This window comes from Rousettus aegyptiacus, unplaced genomic scaffold (genome assembly GCF_014176215.1).
Source record: "Rousettus aegyptiacus isolate mRouAeg1 unplaced genomic scaffold, mRouAeg1.p scaffold_m13_p_7, whole genome shotgun sequence".
In the NCBI taxonomy this organism is placed as follows: Eukaryota; Metazoa; Chordata; class Mammalia; order Chiroptera; family Pteropodidae; genus Rousettus; species Rousettus aegyptiacus.
The window spans coordinates 103,700,015-103,724,003 of record NW_023416310.1 but is presented as its reverse complement, the minus strand read 5'-3'; the positions used below and the strand labels follow the sequence as shown (position 1 = coordinate 103,724,003).

The 23,989-nt window shown below is 39.1% G+C and overlaps 1 protein-coding gene across 15 annotated transcripts in view; it reads right to left on the bottom strand.

Moving 5' to 3' along the window:
• RAPGEF6 (Rap guanine nucleotide exchange factor 6) overlaps nt 1-23,989 on the bottom strand; it is a 173,546-nt gene that overhangs the window by 6,675 nt on the left and 142,882 nt on the right. For 10 of the 15 annotated variants that reach the window (XM_016118353.2, XM_016118354.2, XM_036225023.1 and 7 more), the window contains 4 exons: nt 20,904-21,132; nt 18,812-19,314; nt 16,536-16,850; nt 5,996-15,855 (listed from right to left, as the gene is read on the bottom strand). In XM_016118353.2, the coding sequence (XP_015973839.1) occupies nt 15,830-15,855; nt 16,536-16,850; nt 18,812-19,314; nt 20,904-21,132 (1,073 nt within the window). In that variant the 3' untranslated portion in view covers nt 5,996-15,829. Of the gene's footprint in view, nt 1-5,995; nt 15,856-16,535; nt 16,851-18,811; nt 19,315-20,903; nt 21,133-22,899; nt 23,618-23,989 lie in introns of those variants that run through there. The other 5 variants (XM_016118359.2, XM_016118361.2, XM_036225019.1 and 2 more) reach the window with 4 other exon arrangements.

The window sequence follows — 23,989 nt, the reverse complement described above, 5'->3', positions numbered from 1 at the left end:
ATAGCTATAAAGAGTTATCGTTAGAAGTACAAATGGTGTGCTAGAAGTGGATAAGAGACATTTTTTATGTCTGCCTCTCCTGTTTGGATTTCATTTTCTTTATGCTAGTAATTTCATAACAGTAATATAAAACAAAAGGACATATTTTAAGCAAGAAATATTAGGTAACATCAGCATAAGATAGCTGACTGAGGAGCTCCAGGCACTTGGTCCCCAACAAAAACACCAAATAAACAATATATGTACTAAGAGAGCTCTAGAGCTCTAGAAACAAAGTTAAGAAGCTGCAACCATCAAGCAAATGCCCACACGAGAAAAAACCCTGCTCAAAATGGCTAGTGGGCTGGTAGGTCTCCCCCCGCTGGAGCAGTGATGGGAAGGCCGGTGGGTCTGGGGGCCAGGCTGGAGCGTGCAGCATGTCGGAATTGCAGGTGGTCCGCAGACCAGGGGAGCCTGTGGGTAAGAGGTGACAGGCAGAGGACTACCATAGAAATTAAAGGCTTCTGAAAACAAGCAGGAATGAGATTCTTACAGAAGTAAAGATATTTAAAAGCAGCTGAATTTATGGGGAACTGGAATAAAAGCACACACACAGTCCCAGGGAAGATGCACACCCAGAAAAGGTGTGAGAGGACCATGAGCCTGAAAAATTGGCTGATAACCGGCCTCCCCTGCCTGGAGCCAGTCAGTAAAGGCTGGGGGAGGGATCTGTTGTTTCCAGTGCCCAAATCTCAACAGGAGATCACCAGACATACAAAGAAACAACAAACCATAGTTCATTCTGAGGAATCTCCCGAAACTAATCCTAACAAAACACAAACCTCTGACTTGAGAATTCAAAACAAGTTTTCTATTTATGCTCAGTGAGCTAAATGAGAACATGGGCAGACAACTAAATGAAATCAAGGAAAACAATTTTTTTTTAAATGAGAATCCTCACAGGGATACAAATTATTAAAAAGAACCAAACAAATTCTGGAGCTCGAAAATACCATAACTGAATTGAAAAATTCACCATGGGGGTTCAACACCATCAGATATCATCAGGCAGAAGAAAGAATCTGAACTTGAAGACAGATCATTTCAAATTATTGAGTCAGATGAGGAAAAAGAAAAAAGAATGAAGAAAGTGAACACGTCTAAGGGATTTATGGGACACCATTAAGTGGACCAATATATGCGCCAAAAAGTGGAAGCACCAAGAAGAGGAGAAAGGGGACAGAGAGTCTATTTTAAACTTGGCAGTAAACATGCCAAATTTGAGGAAAGAAATTGAAGTATAAATAAGAGAGTCTCAAAAAACACTGAGCAGGATACTATATCCAAAGAGACCCAACTGTTGAAAATCAAAGACAGAAACTTAAATGCAGCAAGAGGAAAGCCTCAACAAAATATTCAACAAAATACTAGCAAACAATTCAGTAGCACATTAAAAGGATTATTATATATGACCAACTGGGATTTTTTCTTGGAATGCAAGAATAGTTCACCATAAGAAAATCAATGTAATACACCACGTTTATAAAATGATGGGAAAAACACCCATATGGTCATATCAATTGATACAGAGCAAACGTCTGACAAAATTCAATATCCTTTTTCACAATAAAAACACTCAACAAACTAGGAATAGAAGGGAACTACTTCAACAAAATGAAGGCCATGTATGAAAATCCCACAGCTAACATACTCAATGGTGAAAGACTGAAAGCTTTTCCTCAAAGATCAGGAACAAGATATGGATTCCTGCGGTTGCCACTTCTATTGAATAAAATACTTTAAGTCCCAGCCAGAACGGTAAGTCAAGAAAAAGAAATAAAAGGCATCCAAATAGAAAAGGAAGAAGTAAAATTATCTTTGTTCACAGACAACAAGATCTGATATGTGAAAGCCCTAAAGATTATACACACACACTGTTGGAACTAATAAATGAATTCGGCACAGCTGGAAGATACAAAATCAACACACAAAAATCAGATGTTTTTATATACTAACAAAGTATCTGAAAAGGAATTTAAGAAAACAATTCCACTTACAATAACATCAAAAAGAATATAATACTTATGAATAAATTTGACCAAGGAGGCAAAAGACTTGTACATTGAAAACTACAAAACAGTTGTGAAAGAAATTAAACAAGGATGACATTCTGTGTCCATGGACTGAAAGACAATACTGTTAAGATGTCAATACCATCCAAGGTGATCTACAGATTTAACGCAATCTCTATCCAAATCCCAATGGCATTTTTTGAAGAAACAGAAACATCCATCCTAACTTTCATATGGACTCTCGAGGACCCCTGATGAGCTTAAATAACCTTGAAAAAGAACAAAGTGTTGGGAAAACTGAATATCCACATACAAAAGAATAAAGATGGACTTAGTCTGTTTAGGCTGCTGTAACAAAAATACCATAGCCTGGGTACCTATTTACAAATAACAAATGTTTCTCACAGTTCTGGAGGCTGGGGAGTCCAACATCAAGGTGTCAGGATGACTGCCTTCTAGTGAGAGCCCTCTTCCTAGGTCATAAGCTGGTGCCTTCTTGCTGTGTCCTCACCTGGTGGAAAGGCATGAGATCTCTCCGAAACCTCTTTTATAAGAGCGCCAACTCCATTCATGAGGGCTCTGACTTAAGCACTCCCCAAAGGCTCCACCTACTAAACCCAAGGATTTCAACATATCAATTGTAGAGATGGGACAAACATTCAGTCCACAGCAGACCTTTACCTTACGTGATATACAAGAACAAAATGAATCAAAGCCATAAACATAAGACCTAAAATCATAAAACTCTTAGAAGAAAACACTGCAGAAAAGCTTCACAACAGTAGATTTGGCAATGATTTCTTGGATTTGACACCACAAGCACAGGCAACAAAAAAAATAGATCAGATGGACTACATCAAAAGTGAAAACTTCTCGTGCATCAAATAACAATCGACAGTGAAAAGACAACTTACAGAATGGGAAAATACATTTGCAAATTATATATTTGATAAGGGGTTATATCCAGAATATATAAAGAACTCCTACAACTCAACAACAAGAATGCCACCCAATTAAAATATGGACAAAGGACTAGAATAAACATTTCCCCAAAGAAAATGTACAAGTGCCATTAAGCAGATGAAGGGATGCTCAACATCACTAATCATCAAGAAATGCGAATCAAAACCATAATGAGATATCGCCTCATCCATTAGGTTGGCTACTACCAAAAACAAACAAAAACAAACCAAGTGTTGGTTAGGATGTGGCAAAATTGGAACGGCGCACTGTTACTAGGAATATAAAAATGGAGCAACTACTGTGGAAAACAGTATGGAGGTTCCTCAAAAAATTAAAAGTACTATCACCAGACAATACAGCAATCACACTTCTGGGTGTATTCCCAAAGAATCAAGAGCAGTGTCTCGAAGACACAGTTGCACACACACACAGCAGCACTAGTCACAACAGTCAGGCGATGGAAGCAGCTCGAGTCCAGCAGCTGAATGGAAACATAAAATGCTGTATAACTATACGAGAGTATTATTCAGCCTTTCAAAAAGAAATTCTGACACATGTAACAACATAGATGAACCTTAAGGATGTTTTAAGTGAATCAAGCCAGTTACAAAAAGACAAATATTCTACGATCCACTTATATGATGCATCTAAAGTAGTCAAATTCATGGAGGTGAAAGCCAAAGAGCAGGCCAGATGAACTCGAAGTCAACAGCAGAGGGGAAAAATAGAGGAGGGAAGCGATACATGTGACACTCAGCCTAACCGTGAGCACTGCCTCCGAGTGGGCTTGCACACACAGCCAGGAAGTGCAAACCGTTGGCTCACCTGACATCCTCTTCTCTAGGATTCCTCCCAGCTGGACCCACACTGAGATCAACTCTAATCGAGTCTACCTGTGCCCAACACTCAATGCCAGCCTTTGATGCCTTCAGGATTGAGATCCTGTAAGAAAGGGGCATGGGAACAAGACCATCACAAGAACTCAAAAAGTGGCCCTGTCAGCAGCTCAGGTTAGTCAGCAACTGCCTAGGACTGAGGTGTGTTTGTTCCTCGGGCGGCAGCAGTTCTGTGCAGGCTGCAGACACATTACACGCAAGGTCTTCGTTTGCCAGGTGGCACACGACATGACACCCAATGCAGGGACTTAAGGGAGAAGCGGGTCACGAGTGGCTGTGCAAAAATCACTTGATGTTTTCAAATGAAGCCTGACATCACACACGTGGTCAGGCACAACTTGGGCAGAGCATCCCATGTGCGAAAAACTCCATGGCATGGCGGTGGGGCTTTCCCAGCGTGCCAAGCACTAAGGGAGGGAAACCCCTGCAGATTCCAGGAAATCTGTCAGTGGCAAACACAATGCTCCTCTTAACCATCTCCTCCTTGACCTGGATTTTAGCATCTCAATGTGAGCAGTTCTTTCTCCTCCCCTCCTTCCTCTGCTTGGTGGTTGGCGAACTCACTGGGGGATTTCCTCCTGCCTCTCTGTCTCTCTGTCGCCTCAGGCAGCTCAGACATAATGGTTGACCAGAGACAGGCACATGTTCCAGTCTAGCTCACAGCTGCTCTCAAGGAAGTTCCTCAGACCCTTGGTGTTTTACAAGGACCAGAAAAAGACAATCAGTAGCACAAGCTCCTGGTGAAACAGGTGGCAAAAATGCTAACGAAATGAATTATGATCTCTGTTTTCTTTCCAATCTTAAAGAATAAACCCAGAAGTTATAACTCCAGTATAGGTTCAATTATCGGCTTATTTGTTAGACTTTTTTAGTTCCAGACTGCCAACGGCACTTCACAGACCTAGCCTAACAGGGGAGGGAGGGCAGCTCAGAAGTGCCTGGCTGGGGTTACCTGAGTGGATGGGACACGGGCAGGAGGGGGCGAGGAGCAGGTGAGGAGACAGTGAGTAAACACCAGTCACGTTAGGCCTTGGCTTTGCTCATCCTCACGAGCATCTTATTGAAGTTGTTTCACTGTCCCAACTTCATGGATGATGGAGGATAACTAACTTGCTCAAGGTCAAACAGCTAACAACTAGGTACATTAGTCTTGCAGTTTACAGAGGAACTGACCTCGGCCTACTTGCTAGGGATTCTAGGGAAGGCCTCACATGGGCCTGCCTGCAGTCACGTCCACATGTGTGCGCGCGTGTGTGTGCGTAGTGACTCACAGCCCCACCAGAACCCTAAGGATCGAGGGAGGAGTACTTGCCTTAAAGAGAGAATGGGGGAGTTGTCCTAAGATGAGGAAAGGTAGGAAAGCTTTCAGGGCAGAGTGCAGGACTTGGGCTGGGGATGAGGGTCTCAGTCCACCCAGGTCAGCGGCCTGCTGGCGCTTTTCTCGAAGGAGAGGAGCTTTACCATCGAGAAGACAACCAGGCAGAAGAGAGTATTCGAAGCCACTCTTAGACTTGCAGTTCTTCCCTGTTGCCTGGACGGAAGCAGAACACCTGGTTCACACCTCACCAGGAGCCAGAGCCAGCACTGCCTCCCAAGCCCTGAAGACCTGGAGGCTGCTCTACTCTTTAAACCAAAGGTGGAGGCAGGACAGGGTTCAGGAGGAACCAACGCAAAATGTTTTTTAAATTGGAAAAAATATTGAAAATAAGCAGTAACCCAGAAAGCCTGTCACAGTCTCGTGGCAGTACCTCCCTGAGGTCCAGTGTTCTGCTCCACGTGGTGAGGGAATCCACAGGATCCCAGAACTCCTGCCATCTTGAGCACTTGGGTCCCTGCAGATTCCAGACCACGACCCTACATCTGTCCCCTGCTTGATTTCCTGGAACAGAAAGAGCTTTTTGGCCCATCTCATCCAATTCTCTCTCAAAGGAAGCCATGAGCTCCAAAAGGATTGAAATGTCTAATCTCGGTGGCTGATAGAAAAATAAACTACTTTTAAAGCTTGTTAGCTCCAGCATAATGAAGCCTCAGGTACGAGTAAAACAAATGTTTGAGGACTGGACTTAAAACCCAAGGTCAAGTTACCTGAAGTCTTGCCCTTGGTGCAATCTCTGTGCCGACTAGCAAGCTGAGCTCTAGTGCCCCAGGGGACTTCACGGATGAGACACACGAGACGATTCGGAGTTTGGGTTTTTACCAGGTGTGTGCAACGCTCTACACATGCTTCTGGTCTCACAGTTGTTGAATCCGTCCATCGTCGCTTACTGGTTTTCCTCTCCCTCTCCAGGGGCAGCCCACCACAAAGATTTCATTTGTTAATATTTCTTGGGTGGGAATTGTCTTTGGCATTTAAAAAAATTGTGGTAAAATACAGAAACATAAAATTTACCATATAACCATTTTTAAGTGCACATTTCAGCAGTGTTACACACGCTTACATTGTTGTACAACCACTCTCCAGATCTTTTTCATCTTGAAAAACTGAAACGCCCCATTTCCCCTCCCCCAGCCCCTGGCAAACCGCTGCTCTTCCTGTGTCTATGAACGTGACTGCTCTAGACACCACTCATAGACGACCACAGAGTGCTTGTCTTCTGTTACTGGCATATTTCACTTAGCATAACGTCTGTTCTCAAGGTTCATTCACGCTGCAGCATTTCTTTCCTTTTTAAGGCTTGTTTTCCATTTATGGACATACATTTTATTTACCTAGTCATCCACTGATGGACATTTGGGTTGTTTCTACCTCTATGGCTATTGTGAATAATGCTGCAAATATGTCTTTAAGACTTTACTCTCAATTCTTTTGGCGATATACCCACAAGTGGGGTTGCTGGATCATACGTAGTATTATTTTTAGTTTTCTGAGGAACCTCCGTACTGGTGTTTACAGGTGCTGTTTTACATTCCCATAAACTTCTCCACCTCCTTGTCACCACTTGCAATTTTTTTTGATAGCAGCCGTCCTAACGGATGTGAGGTGATGTCTCACTGTGGTTTTGATTTTGCGTTTCCCTCATGACTGGTGATGTTGAGCATCTCTTCATGTCCTTATTTGCCATCTGTATGTCTTCTTTGGAGAAATACCCATCCAAGTCTTTTGCCCTTTTTTAAATGGTGGTTTTTTTTTTTGTCATTGACCTTTTATAATTGAAAAATTTTGAAATATATTTCCAATATTCTATCACATTTCAAATACAAAAATATAAAATACACTCTGAGCTCTCCTAGAGTAGAATGGACTCTGAGGCCCTCTCGATGACAATGTTATTATAATAACAAATCTGGAAACTGAAATCACAGAGGATGAGTGTGCTGCCTTTGCTCAGAGACCCTTTATTGCAGCCTGTCTCTGCCTCGAACTGCTCTGCGACTTCTTTGCCTTTCAGTGTTCAGGTTCCTTCCCTCTAAGTTTTTCTTAATAATGCGGGTGCTGTGAACATGCTTCTTTCCAGTTTCTCACCCACCATTTTAAATTCTGACCTCCGGTGTCCTTTACCTTTGGAAATAAGAAAGCTCTGAGTTGCATCAAGTCCAGAATGTAACTTCAGTGCACTGTTCACATCAAAATCAATTTTAGTTTTTGGAGTGTCTTGATTATATTTCAAATACTTGAGGTTGTCAGATAAATGACCATTAGATAAAAGTTTTAGCCAGCCAAGACTATGCGGAGAAAATAAATGAAACTGTAGAAAAGATGAGATGGAAGCACTGAAAATTATACAGGTGTGAAGATGGAAGAACTGGAAGTTATACAGGTGTGAAGAGGGAAAACAGGGAGGGAGAAAGAAGAAAAAGCATGTAACTGCTCAGGCAGTGATAGCACAGCTTACAATGACAGAGCACTTTCTAGCTGGCGGGGTGCTGCCAAAGGATCATACGTGTAAGAACTCACTGCATCCTCAGAGCAACAATAAATATAAGATCAGTTATTATTGTCAACCTTTTCTGAGGGTAAGAGAACTAAGGCACCAGGAATACACATCACTTCCCCAAGGTCATATAGTTAATAAATGATATATTAGTTATCTATTGCTGTTTAGTAAATTACCACAAACTCGAGCTTAAACTAGCATAACTTCAGTGGGTCAAGAGTCTGGACTCAGACTGGCGGGGTCTTCTGCTGAGGGTCTCGCAGAGCTGTCATCGAGGTGGCAGGTGGGCTGCACTATCATCAGAAGGCTTGATGTGGAAGCGGCTCAGTCCCACGCGCTCAGGTTGTTGGCAGATTTCGTTTCCTTGCAGAACGAAGAGTAAAACTGAGTGCTATGGCTTCCTGCTGTCTGATGGCTGAAGAAACATCTGCACCTCCATGGTCACTGCATTATTCACAAATGTCAAGATTCGGAAACAACTTAAGTGGGTGTCAACACATGAAGAGATAAAAGAAAATGTGGTGTACACACACACACGAATACGATTCAGTCTTAAAAAAGGAAATTCCACCATCTGTGACAACATGGATGAACCTGGAGAACACTATAGCTAAGTGAAACAAGCCAGGCACAGGAGGACACATGCTGCATAATTTCACTAATATGTGGAATCTGGTAGTTGTCTGAGGTTGAGGGGTGGGGGAAATGTGGAGATGTTGGTCAAAAGCTGCAAAGATTCAGTTATGTGGGATGAATACATTCTGGAGTTGTAGGCCATGGTGACTATAGGTAATAATGATATTTTGTGTACTTTAAATTTGCTGAGTTGATGCTGTGTTCTCACCACACAAAATGTAACTGTGAGGTGAATATGTTAGTCGGCTTAATTGTGGTCATCATCTTACAATGTATACGTATATCGAATTATCATGCTGCACACTGCTTTACACTGAATGTTTCCGTGCCCCCACCCCAATTCCTATGTTGAAATGCTAATCCTTATAGATAATAGAATTAGAAGGTGGGGCGTTTGGGAGGCGATTACGATATGAAGGTGGAACCCTCATGAGTGGGATTAGTGCCCTTTATAAAAGAAGCCCCAGACATTCCTCACTTCTTCTGCTCAGTGAGGATACAGTGAGAAAGCATGATCTATATACCAGGGAACAGGTCCTCACCAGACATGAATCTGTGGGCACCTTGATCTTGGACTTCACAGACTTTTTAACTGTGAGAAATAAATTTCTGTTGTTTAACAAATACCCACTTTATGCTATTTTGTTAAAGCAGCAGCCCAAATGGACTAAGATATATACCTTAACTATATCTGCCAAGTATACATCAATCAAGCAGAAAAAAATAAATGAAAAACACATTAAACACTTAAAAATACACTTCTCTGAAAAAATATGAAAGCCCTAAGACCAAAACAATAAAACGGTGAGAGCAATAGAAAATCTAAATAAACAGAAAAATATACTGGGCTCAAAAACCGGAAGGCTAAATTTTATGACGATGTTAATTTCCTTAAAATTGTTAATTTCAAGAAAATCCCACTCAAAATTGCAATTGTGTGTGTGTGTGGATAAGCTGACAAGCTGTTGTAAAAGTTATTGGGAAATGCAATGCTATAAGAATAGCTAACATTCTTGAAAAGGAATAGGGTCCATCTTCTCAACTAGATATCAGTATGTATTATAATTACTAGAGTAACTAAGACAATGGCGTTGAAAATGAAAGAACAAATAGACTGATAAAATACAGGCCCAGAATAGACTCAACATACCTAATTTACAGGAAAAATGGCCCTGAAGTATAGTGGAACAGGGAACTTATCTTTTCAAGAAATGGTCCAGAAGCAATCTGTAAGAATTGTGAAAGAATGAAACTTGACCTCTACCTCACACAATACACAAAAATCTATTCCAGAGACATTTTAAAGCTAAAATTTAAAAGGCAAAACACTGAAATATTTGAAAGATAACACAAATATATTCATGAACTTGGAGTAGGGAAAGACTTCTTAAATAGATTACAAAAAAGCACCAACCATAAGAGAAAATAATAATTTCTCTAGTTTAAAAGGAGCTCAATACCACTAATATTCAGAGAAACGAGACCACAGTAAAAAATCGTCGCATACCCAACAAATGACCAATGTTAAAACGACCCAAAACACCGGTGGTCAGAGAAGATGACCAGCTGCCAGGAGTCTTTGGTATATTGTTGTTCAGTGCAGACTATCAGAAGTTTCACTAGTTCTTATATAGATGACCTGCTTTTCACTGCTGTTCATAATTGGGCAATCTGTAATTTCTGGACGATTTCCCTTAGTAGCCCTGGAAAAGACCAACACTCATTAAGTACTCCAAATCTTATGTCCCAACACTGTCTTAGGAAATAGCTGTATCCATACTGACTATTCATTAATGTCCAAATATTATCCACATAGAATCTAAAATTCTATTATTCTGGTTGGAAATGCTTCCGTTTCATTACCTCAGTGAAGGAGGAATGTCCTGAAATATTTCACTATGCGCTGTAGACCTATCTGGAAAGATGGCTAAAAACGACCTTGCTCTCACCTTTTTAAAGACAAAGACCCCAGGAAGTTACGCTGTAGCATGGCGCCACCTGGTGGTTCCAGTGTAATTTTACCACAACTCCTACTCAGCCTTTATTGTTTCTTCCAAAAGAGAAAGTCTTCTGCCCATGATTGTCAGCCACCACACTACACATAATGGGAGGCCTGGCTAACACTTCCCCATCGTCAATCCAAATCTCCTGCCTGAACTAACTAAAAAATTAGACAAAATATGTAAAACAATGTCACTTAAGACACTGGACATCCAGCACTGACAGTCAGTGATCCTTGAGAGCACAAGAAATAAAAAAGGTGAGCTCTACCACTGCTCTAGCTTACTGCCTGAAGAAAATTTCCAGGCCATAATGAAGGCGAGGGGAGATCCAGGCAGAGCACAGCGGTGGTCCAGAACTGAAGGGACAAAGATGGGAGTCCAGGGAGGTGAAAGCGGCTAGAGTTCAATCTTTCATAAACTTCCAGAGAACATGAGTCCAGTTGAACATTAATACCAAAACCTAAAAAGTACAAGGAAGGGAAATTACAACTCATCTCTCTCTCGAACGTGAGTATAAAAATCCTAAACAAAATATTGCAAAATAAATCTAGAAGTATATGAAAACAGCATGTGACGACCAAGTGGGGTTTATTCAAGCAAAGTAGAAGTTGAAATGGGAGTGCAGGGGTGGGTGAGTGGGGGATTAACACTAGGAAATATATCAATTAATTCACCACACTAACATAAAAGAAAAACAATTCTATCATCACAACAGATTCAAGATAAGCATTTGACAAAATTCAACACTATAAATCAATTTAGTGAAATATAAATAAAAAGTAACGTCTTTAAACTCATAAAGATACCTACAAAAACCATACGGCAATCACCACATTCAATGGTGAAATCTGAAAGCTTTCCCTGAGATCAGGGATGGAGAAAAGACTGGCTGGCACTTTGATCTGTGCAATAACGTAGGAAATGAAATGCGAATGACTAGAAATAAATAAAAGTCATTATGAGAAGATGATGAGAGTATATAGAAAAATCCGAAAGAATCTACAAACTGAAAATAAATGAATTGAGCAGGGTTGATAAATACAAGGTCATTATAAAACAACTGTATTTAAATGTCCCAACAACAAATAAAAAACAGAAGACCTAAAAAGACACTGCACGAAATGTCCAACAAGTATGGAAAGATGCTTAGCATTATTAGCCATTATGGAAATTAAAATGAAAACCACAGGAAGATACAGTACGTGCTCACTAGAATACCTGAAATGAGAAAAATTAAAAACATCAAGTTTGGCAAGGGTGATAGGAATGTCTATTCTGTGCATACTTGGAAAAATAACAGGCTGATGAAACTGCTGTAGAGGTGGCCTCTAGGGTGGCCAGTCTTCCTCTTACCTTTGCTTATGAAAGGCTTCTTGAGAGTAGTGAGAGTTGGGGTTCCTGGTGTATACTTATGCACCACCATGTCCTTCGATGGCAGGTTCTGGGTCTTCAACGGCAGACAAATGTAGTAACATGTATTAGTTTCCTAGAGCTGTTCTAACAAATGACCAAATATTGGGTGATTTAACAGAAGAGGCTGGAAGTCCAAAATCTAGATGCGGGCAAGGTAGCACTTCCTCTGGTGGCTCTAAGAATGAATCTCTCGTCTCTTCTAGTTCCCGGTGGCTGTCAGCATGTTTTCCCTTGTGACTACCTCTCTCTGCTGTCTCCACATTATCTTCACTCCATGTCTGTGTTATCTTCAGGTGATGCCCCAAGGTGTAAATGTCAGATCCCTAAGGCACTGACACTGACAGCACTGTGGAGTCACTGTATCAGCCACCCGACTTAGACCAAGCCCCAGTGGGGTCTAAGCCACTGTTATTGGGTTTGTAATCAAACACCCTTCTCAAAAACTAAACATCTAGGTGTTTTATACATACTATAAAGTCAACTACAATTGGACCGTTCCGATTTCTCTGGAGTCTTAAAAAATAAGGCCTTCTCACCAACGTGGGTCCCAGACTGGCCCTCTTGAGTGACTGAGTATAATTATTTTATTGCTGCCATCCACTTGCAATAAAGTGCAGAGAAGGTTAATGTAGATTCTTTATTGATTTCACCAATGTATTAGTAGATATGATAATAATAAATGGTCCTTTTACATTCTCTTAACCAAAAATATAACAAATATTTACACTCAGTAAAAATACAAAAAGCATACAGAGGCACTGTCTTTCTAAAAGACATAAGTTTAAGAGGTATCAAAAAATAGGAGACAAACATTGCTTGTTACAGGATACTTTACAATCACGGAATTGTGCAGTATAATTCCTTTTTGATTATTTTAACTGTGCAGTCTTGTTTTTATCTTTTGTTGATAAGCTCGCGTTTCAATTTTAAAAGATCAAGTACAACTGCATTCGGTGTATCAAAAATAAAAAAGCCTTAAAAAAGCACAACAAAAGCTAACGATAAACTGGGGTTCAAGTTTAAATTTGAAAATGTCCTGTGACACTCTGAAGATTTCTCCCTTTGTTCTAGCCTTTAAAATTCTAAAGGGTTACATCTACTTTAGCATCACAATTTTTAAAAACTTAAATATATCAGATAACAATCAGTATTTTAAATATATAAGCAAACTCGTTCTCCCCTTGTTTTCATAGAGGAGAGAATACTTTATAAAAATTAGGTCTCTGGAAATCCCCATGATTACTGCCACATTTCCAGCCTGGAGAGATTCTCAGGGAGGCTGTGCAGATCGCGACAATGTGATTTATCATCCTCATGAAAAACCATTTAAGGCTTTTTCTCTCCAAAGGTCATACTGAAAGTAATCATTTGGAGGAAGTAAGAATTTATTAATTACAGTAAACTTTTACTGAAGTGTATACTGGATTTACTAATACTGCAAATCTTTCACTATGAAGACCTTGTTTTGTTGAAACTTATTTGGCAAAACTTTGCACAGAGGATTTACTGCTTTCATAGTCCTGGCAGATTCAGTGTTGTGGTGGGATAAGGGTACTAGGCTCGTTATTAAAGTTACACGTTTATAAAATAAAAAAATAAAAAGGGAGTTAGAATTAGAGGGATAGACTTGGAAAAATACAGGTTAAGGCTGCTCTTGTTCTAGTCATGTGACAGAGAAGGCAGGAATGTACCCCAAAGTATAAAAATTAAAACTCCGTGATTTTTTAAGGGATACATATATATCAGACTACAAGGCATTTGGCTTTAGTTCCAGATCAATGTGATCAGCTGATCCAAATACTCACAGTTCAAGCTAGATGAAACAAAGGCAGCTACACGGTGCACATCCAAAACCATAAGCTTCCAACTCTGTGCAAGATATTATCCAAGATATTATCGACACAAAGGACAAAGATGGGTAAGACTCTCATTTGGTTTGAAAGACCTGCTACATAAACAGACTCTGTGCAAATAGCACACTTTTCTGGGGTAAAGGATATAAAATGATGAGAATATCCATACTTGATAAAAAGATGGTTATAGCAAAAATATATTTCACTTTATTTTGCTTTGGACATGAAAACAATATTGTGTAAATCAGTGAAGGAAAAAAATCTATGATCAGAGGACTGCTGTTTATAGATTGAATCACTACAGTGTAACTTTCAAACAAGGATTTTTGATCTGGGCTACTTTCCATTTCAATGGACCAAGAAAGCTACGGAGCCAACTAGCTTCACCCTGACATACAAGGATCATATCTAAGGCTTAACTTTCCGATTAACTAATTTTTGCTGAGGGAATTTTTTCGGACATGCTATTTTTCCTAAAATAAAGAGACAATCACTTTGATGGAAAAGATGGACTCCTGCCATTTAGCACTTGGAACTGATTTATGATTTTAAAATGAAGGGAATAGGCAGGAAGACAGTGAGAGGGACAGCATAGCTAGGAAAAATGAGAACTAGTTCTTGAAATGGAAGTCATGAACCAGCGGAGTCCCAAAAACTGAAACACGGGCAGTTAACTACTCAGAAGTAAACCCACTGGCTCCGAGTTGGCCTGGATGGTGCACTTAATGGCTCTGGCTTTTTTTTTTTTGGTAGTCACAGAAGTCTATTAAGCTCTCACTTGCCTTTACACTAAAAACAAATCTAAAAAATTGAAACTTAAGATATAGAAAATATATTTGATTTGTAAAAATGTGGAAAGTCTAGCCTGTCCACTAAATAGTCACTGAAATTTTCATTAAATAAGAGTGCCATGCCCAACAGGCTGTTATGTTACAAAATGTCTCCTTCCTCTGAAAGGATAAACTGAGAACTGAGAGATAATATAGTTCCATAATTCCAGCTTCTCTTTTGTCTACAAAATTTTCAACTAATTATATACCTTGCTGAGCTAACAAGCTTCCCGGCAGGCAGCTGGGAGCTGCAGGGTTCATGAAGATCAGTTTCATGCTGGGGAGGGAGGGGGCACACTGCATAAAGCTACGTTTACCCTCATGATTACTCCACCAATGATTGCACTTCCTTTAAAAACAAAACTCCGTATTTGAGAAAAATTTTAGTTTTGAATTTCTAGAAGGTAGAACTCTTTAGAACCCATTATCTAGTTACTGGATTTCTACTTTTAGATACAATTAGATGCGGCATGATTTTCACTTCAGAAAAAACTGGTATACGTGTTATTTAACATAAAAATTTCATTCTTTGGAAATCATGGTTGCTATCCAGCCCACCTTAGCCCCAATCCTTTCCCAAAGGACTGATAAGAAACCCTCTAGCAGCTTCAGTGGCCTTCCCAGCTGGGACCAGAAGATGGGAGTATTTTCCTTCCTGACACTGCAACCACAAAGGGCTTCCCATTCCACTCAGATGGAGGCCCTGCATTGCACTGGTGCTACAGATCGTTACATTTCTGTACAGATGAAGCTTATCATCCTGTAAAGATGCCCTCCGTCTGGTCTGACCAGAGTCAGTTTCATGGCCTCAAACATAACCATCGGCTACACAAGAGCTCCCAAATACAAGCGAAACCACGAAACTTCAAATAATAAGTTACTTTTCCAACATACAAGAATATCCTTGGTATTGGCAGACATTTTGAACCTGTCCATTAGCCCAAGCCATGACTTGGAAATACTACTACCACTATCTTAAAAATAGCTTGTTAAAGAAAAATCTATAATGATATACACGGGGAAGACTCTGAGTTTGACTCTGTTCCAGTAACTGGAGCCCCGAGGCAGGTCTGGTATGCAGAAGCAAGAGTAGTATCCAGGCACGACATCCACAGCTGAGGAAACTGCAGGGATTAATGGAAAGGAGCACGATTCAGGGCTATCTCACTGCTTGGAGCACAGGGAATGAAACCTCTGGGTTAGCAGCAGCAGTGAGCTATTGGCTGGCAATGGCCTGCAGAATCATGAGGGGTTCTGCCCACTCCTTCCTCCATGACTTTCAGTATGTGTCGAAAGTGTCATCCAAGGGCTAGACTGCTGAAACCTGTTCATTTTCTGAAAAAAAAAAAAAAAAATACAATTAAGTGGATGATCAGCATATTAATGAAAACTAGCAGTCTAGTTATCTGTTTACAAAATTAGTCAATTTCAACAAAGAAATCCTCTCAAATCATCAAGGGATCATCAAGGCCCAGATTTTCTTGTAATGACATTTATGAGTTCTGATCACACTGAAAGCTGACAATAAACTAGAATTTTATAACATCTTTTTAATTACTTTATTACTCTATTGTTTAAAAGGATAAAACTCCATTTACTTTTAATAAAACAAACCACAGCTGCAAAGTCGGTGAAGGTTTATGCTAATAAGAGGACCAGCATTTCAGATAATTTTGCATTTTGATACATGCAGTTTCAAGTTTCCAGGCAATAATGTAAAACATGACTCCACTAAAGTCACATGTTTCCCCTCAAAATTATTCCGTTAGACTGAGCTGCTATCGATCATATATAAGAATATTCTGTTTGAGTCAGAAAAAGGGGACTAGGCACACAGAAACAACCAATTTGCCCCCTCCATTTAAAAAACACACCGTCACAGTAAGAGATTTTTTTAAAGAGATTTTTGAGGCATTTGAAGAAAACATTACTGATCACATAAAATATCACAGTAAAGACCATTTATTATGTTCAGCAATTCATTTAAGAGCCATTAAAGTAGTCTATCAACATACCATCTGCTTCGCTATCTGCATCAGTCACGTCTGCTAGTTTGGGATGAGATGGCTGCAAATTATGCCTCTGAGGCTGAGTTATAATCTTCGATGGGACACAGGCCACAGGACTGCTGCTGAGAGAAGCTGGAGGCAGTCTAGAGAGGCTGCTATGCATCAACTTTGACCTCTGCACTGCCACACTATAATCTGGAGGTTTTAGGTGTAGGTGGGTTCCTTCCTTTAGGTCAGCTAAAGAAATCCCCATGTATCCTGGAGGAGTAGGAGGTGGCTCCCTATACCTATCCTCCTTCTTGGGTGAGGTGACACAGTACACTGGTATGAAAAATAAGCAATGGAAATGTTAATGCAAAATATAAGAAATGAAAAAAAAAACCATACTGCAACTTACAATGACAAAATAGAACTTAAAAACAGACGAAATGAATATATTTGAATACACTGACAGCAAATTTATAACATTAAAAAATCTTAATATACTGGTTTTATAATACATGTTACATTGTTTTATAAACATGAAAGAGAATGAGACAGAGTTGAAGATGACGCTGATGACAAGCTTCCTCTGCAGTGTGGCCCTCATGTCACAGAAGTGTGTGGCAAACCCCTCACAGAATACCAGTCCCAAAGGTGACCGAGTCAGAACATTTAGAATCCACCCTAAATATCTATCCTCTGTTGACTGGCTTTTCTTAGAAATGCCTTCCGGGCTCTCTAAGGGTTGTTTTACCTGAGACATGAAGCACTCATTAATGACACTCCTGGGTAGACTTGGCTGTCATTTCTGGCATATAAACGACTTTAACTTTCCTGGTACAGAAGAGCTAATTCCTTCAAAGACCTTACTTCTAACTTCTCAGTAATTATGTGAAGAAGGAAAAAAAAACCCAAAATTTTAAGAAATTCATCTTAAATTAAGTTTCTCTTATTTTCGGGGGACATTGGAAATAATGGTAACTTAAAATTTTTCTCCCTCAGTCTATAAACCCTGGGACTAAGGCAAAGCTCCCCAAAGCATTAGAAGTAGGTTAAAGAAATCGTTCCATAAAATTAAGACTAATTTACAGGACAAATGGCTCTGAATATCTTGACCATAAAGTAATTTTTTAAACATAAACATTATATATATACAAGCAGAATTAATTAAAAAGGACCATTAAATAATTCTAATATTAATTCTCCCTTTAGAGTATCAAGCTTTCCCATACTAAAATTTCTAGAACTCTACCAGTAATATTTGCATGTAGTATCAAGGTCAGAAAGGATTTCTATTCCCATCTGTGAAGGATGGGATAAGAAGGGGATGGAGAGGCTTTCAAGGGAAGTAAGACAAAAATGAAGAATTTAAGTGATTTGCATAGTGATCTAGAAATAAAAGAAATGACATTTTTAAAAATGTATTTCCCAGATAAGAGACCATTTTTATATCCTTGCACACACATACTTATATATCCACATAGTAGTTATCTTTAACAAAAAATCCTTGAAAAAAACAAATTAGCTAAAAACCTGCTCTATTATGCAATTTGACAAGTAAATACAAATGTGCTATATAGATGCGCTATAAAAATCAGAATACCAGTCTTTCAAATTTTTCAGTAATTTCAATTTATGTGAATATGCTATGGAATTAAGAGCTGACTAAGATAATATTGATTTAAAGTACGGTCATTCCACAAATAAAATTCTAAGCAGGGGCTATTAAATCCAAGTATTTATATAATTCAAGGAAGAAATGAAATATGTATATGATGGTTTAAATACTAAAAGAATACAACAAAAAAGTCATCTGTGATTAGAATGAAATCCACAAACAGGAGTTGGTGTACCCATGATATGCGCTAGGAGAGTATACTAAAATATGTTTTGGACTTATCACATTTCTTCTCACATGTGGTATCTAAAAGTAATATCAAATTCAAAGTTTCTACTATGTGTGGTGACAAAGAGGATAATCTTTTTATCACTATTGCATAGTAATTCAATATTTCCTCAATGAAAACAAATAGATCTCAAAAAACAAAACAAGACAAACAAACCTATCCCCTTAAATACCCCATACCAGCCTTTTCATTTTAATAGGCTTGACTACCTGTCCCAAAGTCCTTGGGAAATCATGAATTTTCTGAAAATAATGTATTTGCAGAGGGAAGAAAGAGGGGTTGGAGAGAAGGACTTTTTTTCAAGAATAAAATTCTAGACCAAGATGTCCCAATGTCATTTTTTACCACTTAATCTCTAAATGCCACAGATACAACAAAAAAGACAGAACTTACCAATTAAGCCCTTTTCTGTACTTGAAGTAACAGTCTTATAAACTGGGTCAGTGCCATCCTTGGGGTCCAAGGCCTCAGATGACTCAGCTGGGGCACTCTCTAATACCCTCCGCTTAACTGTCCCATAGTTTGGTTCGTGCGTGTCAGACAGAGAACTCGAGGAGACCCGACTCTGTCTCATCAAGTTAGTCTCTGAGCTTCCTTCACACTGACCGCAGGTTCTAGAGCAGCCTTGAGGACAAGGGTAGGGCTCGCAGTCAGCGGGTTCGACTTCAGCAATTGGGCCATCCAAATGGGTATGTCGGTAAGAGTTAAAAAAATCCCAGCCTTTTGGGTTGGGAAGGCTTTGGAAGTTGTCATGGGAGCTGCTTGAACAGGAAGTCCAACTTCCACGACCACTATCAGCTGCTTCTATAATGACGTGCTCATGACAGATCTCTTCATTGCTCACAGAAGATGAGACAGCTAAATTCTTGATTAGAGATGGCTTTGATGGTACCCACCTACAATTGAAGATACATCATTAAAAGTAATTTACTGGCTTACAGGAAAAACTTCCTGCAGGTACTTGTTTGCAAGTACTACTGCATACAAGAGATTATAATGCTGCAACAAATATTCACACCAAAATAACCTTGTGGAAAAAAAATGGCACTATAATCAATCATCACTAAACTTCTACTGGCATCAATGTTAATACTTAGCTAGAAACATATAGTGACGTAATATGAATAGTTAGTAAGACTTCCTGAGAATTTTTTTTAAATTGACTTTAAATGAAAATGAAAGATGAGGTCTAAGATGAATAAAATTAAGTACACATTTTCACTGTTGGCCAACATAAAGCAAGTTCCTCTCTACGCATGCAGACTTGAAAATTCCCAACTCCAGGAGTGAACCTCTGAGTCCAGCCTACTTCTCAGCACACCTAGTACAGTGCTGAGTAAGCAATGACTACCTATGACTAAGTCAAATTCCATCACTCAAAGCAGGAGTCCCCAAAATAAGGCTCATGGGCCAATTCCAGCCAATAGCCTCATTTTGTATGGTCTAGGGCATGGCTTTTACATTGGAAAGGGTTTAAACCAATCAAAACACTCCAAAGAATCCATATACAACCAGCAAAGCCTAAAATTTACTATCTGGCCCTCTACCAAAAAAAAAAAAAAGTTTGAGAACCCTTGATTTCTAGTGTAAAATGCTTCTAAACGATGATTATCTAGACCAGGGGTCAGCAAACTAAAGCCCATGGCCAAATCCAGACCCCTGCCAATTTTTGTAAATAAAGTTTTATTGGGATATAACATGCCTATTTGTTTACATATTGTCTAAGGCTGTTTTGGAGAAACAATAAGGTTCAACAGTTGCAACAGACACCGTATGGCCTGCAAAGCCTAAAATATTTACTATTTACATTTCATAGAAAAAGTTTGCTGATCCTTGGTCTAGAGAATCATAATTTAGAAGCTTTAACAAATATGATAAATACTTTGCTATATCTTACATTTTTCATATTAAAGTATGCAAGATTTAACGATATCAGTTTAGAATCAACTTTCTTAATGCTTCCTCAAAGATTTCCATTTTGCTCGATTCTAAACAGAAACTTAACAGTTAACATTTGTTAACTGACTTTTGCTAGCTGGTAATTCTAAATCATACTTTCAGAGAACAAGGTTCAAGGATCAAGAACTGGTCCTACTCTCCCAACCTGGCTGCAACATGTATAGCACTGGAGGTACTTCCCATTATACGATCTTTCTGAACAATCTTTATCCTAACAGACAGAATGCAAGAACTTCTTCTCTCATACCAACGACAGCTTCACTTTGAGTTCTTACTAATCGAAAAGATACGTGTGATAGAAAGTTACTTAAATTCAGTAATACTTTAAAAATGAGCATCCATGCATCTTTCAAAATAGTCCTAATTTGCATATTCAGTACAGAGAACATATGCTTGGCCTGCACATATTCTTCTAATGATTCCCTTGCAACTACCCCAAAAGGGGCCTAGGGTCAAGTGCAGAGCACTACTTGCAGTGGCCACTTGGCTTGGGTTTTGGAACAGGAACACAGGCAAGAATGTTTACCCAGGGCCAAGTTGACTATGGTCTCCTGTCCCCGAAGAGTGCTCTGTCTTTTCCAATGTCCCAGTGGATTCAGGGACCATGACAGCCTGGGAAGAACACCGTTCATCCTGCAGAGCCGCAGACATGGAGTCAACAGAACAATTGCTCACAATGCTGGACCGTGAAGAAATCTCACTATGGCTGGAGTCAGACAAGTTGTCAGATTTAGCTGATGGCATAAGTGTATAACCTGAATGAGAGAAGACAAGTGTTCAAACTATAAAACAAAGAAACAGGTGGGGGTTTGTGGGCAGGTAGAGGGCAGTCCCTTACACTTCCATTCACTTATCTACCCATACAAATTCAATTCCAAATTCAAGAAATAGAGAAGTCAAAGACCAGTATCACTGAGAAACTAGTCCAAAGGTCTATCGGCCCCAGGTTCTCACAGTTACAAACATTTAATAAACGAGAAGGCATTAAGTATATTATAAAACATTAATAAGTGGATCTTGAGTTTCTCAGCTTCTTTTAATGCCTGTATCCCCTCCCCTTTGATTAACATACATATTTCATGTCCAAAATACTACCTTGAGGTGAGGGTGGGAGAGGGGAGTCAGGACTCAAGGGGAAAAATTATACTTTTGCTTTTTCAAACTACATGTACTTACCCCAGAGAGTCTGCTTATGTCACCTAAGAAGTCTTGCCCCAGGTTGAAAGTCATTGTTTTAGTATTTTTAAGTAAATGGTCTTAGATCTGAATTTAATCTTATACCCAGTTTCCTTTGTCTTCAACTTTGCAGAATATTAAATAGCCAAACTGACAAACAAACGTGTTATGAAAAAAACAGCATCTACCTGTTTTAAACTGTTCTAAGATTTATTGCACAGCAGATATAGCAAGAGAGATTTTCTTTGGTATTCTTTCAAATAAAGGGGTGGAGATGGAGTAATGTGGAAGGATCCAAAAACAAATCTGCAGCATGAGGTAGTTAAATGTAATGAGTTAGTTTTGATAATTATTAGAAAAGAAACCAAACTTCTTTCACCTAGAAATAAAAGAAAATGCCACAGTAATCCCACCAGGGGGTAGGCCTCAAAGAAACAACAATCTTCTTACTCCCTGAGAGAATGGGGTTCAGTAAGTATATAACTTTTGGTTCGATCCTAAAAATCTCAAGAACAACAGGTTTCATACTCACATATAACTCAAGTCATTAAAGGAAATATTTATTGAACAGTAACCTCCTTAAATATTTTAATTTCAAACAGAAAAATTAAGACCCAGAAAATGTATGACTTCTAGTTGGCTTATGGGGCTAAAGATAAGACAAGATAGTGTCTTGGCTCCTATCCCAGTTCTCTGATCTTGGGATCACTACTATTTCTCAGCGCCCTTTAGGAATTAAATGGTCAATTTCACGAAGACCAAGAATATAGAAGTGGTAAATAAAAACAATTTAAATTAAAAAATTCCCAAAAGAAAAAAATCATTGCTCTTTTATCTTAGGGTTATGGATCTGCTTTACTGTTTTAAAACCATTTCATCCTTATTCCTGTTAGATCAGTATTTCGAAATTACAATCAATTCTAGCAACCCCCTGGAAAGCTTATTAAAATACACATTCTTAGGCCCATTTCTGGCGATTCAAATTTACGAGGTTTGCAGTGGGACAGAGTCACTGTATTTTTAAAACAAGTTTCTCAGATGATTTTGAACCTGCTAGGTTAGACTAGCTCCTCCTTTTCTGATCAGAGGTATATGAAAAGTGGAAGATAAAAAAAAAGTATATGTGGAAAAGATGCAGTTTATTGCTTCCCAACACTTCTTCCTTTAGCCTGTAAAGTAGTTGCAGTAATAAGACAGCACTAAAATTATCTGAAGTGAAGTTTCTGATCAGATCATTATTGGAGGTTTTAATGTGAAAGCAAATACCTGTTCCTAAAAAGCCTCCTTTATTTATTTCACTCACAGACCCAGCAGCTACCAGTAGGAAATAAAGGCAACCACAGAAATCAGAGTATAACATTTACTAACATTAGTGAAATAACATATGTAAAAATAAGGCACTTTAAATCAACAGGACTTTGTTGCTAGAGGACCTGTAACACCAGTAAAAAAATACTCATAATATTTTACTAAGTTGTCTGCCTAAGCTTTATTTGACAAATGACTTAATTTAAACTACATTTACATTAATAAATAAAAACAAATTTAACACTAAAATTAAGGAACTTCATCAGATTGTCTTCCTCCTTTTAGACTTGAATCGTGCATAGAAGCAGTTTAAAGCGTTACTGGTGCCTCGGCTATTTGAATTGAAGATGTCACTCCCTTTCTCATCATTCTCATCATCTCTGATGTTGCTTCCAACATCTTTCACTTTCTCACAGCTTCCTGTAGCTTGATTGTGATCTGCGTCCTCTTTTTTGCTGTTGGCTAGTCTCTCCCTTGAAAGAGCTCTCTCCCTAAATCTTCTAAACGGGGATGTCATTCTTTTTCTGGCTGTGTTCTCACAACTGGTCCTGTCTCTATTCTCCTCAGTGGCCTTCTCGGTCCTGTCTGTTCTTTTGGCTGTGCTCCTGGTAATTTGAAGGATTTTCTTTTGCAAGTAAACCCCACCTATGCCGGGGCAGCTGTGGCCACTGATCTTGGTGCTGGACTCACGGGGAGGGGATGAGGTAGACCCTGAGAGCTGCAGCAGGATGCTGTGATCAGATATGATACTGCCAACTGGAGGGAGAGATGCAAAAACCCTGTCATGGTCAATTAATTCTTTCAAATAAATCACAATTAGTCTGGTTTATATAACATTTCACTATTTAAAAAATCCTAACATCTTGACAATATTTGAAAAATTGAAATCTAGCAACGTATATTTTAATGCACTGGAGAGCCTACTATATAGCATAAACAAAGCAGTCATTGCAAGACAGAACACAGGAGAAAGATTACCTTGATCAGAATAAGCTGGTATTAAAAAACTGTTGAAATTGAGCCAAGATGGTAAAATCATAAGCAAAAATTTGACAAGAGTATTTCTCAATAGTAACTATCTCTAGACTTTTCACGCAGAGTCTACTAAGAAAAAGCTTAGCAAAAACC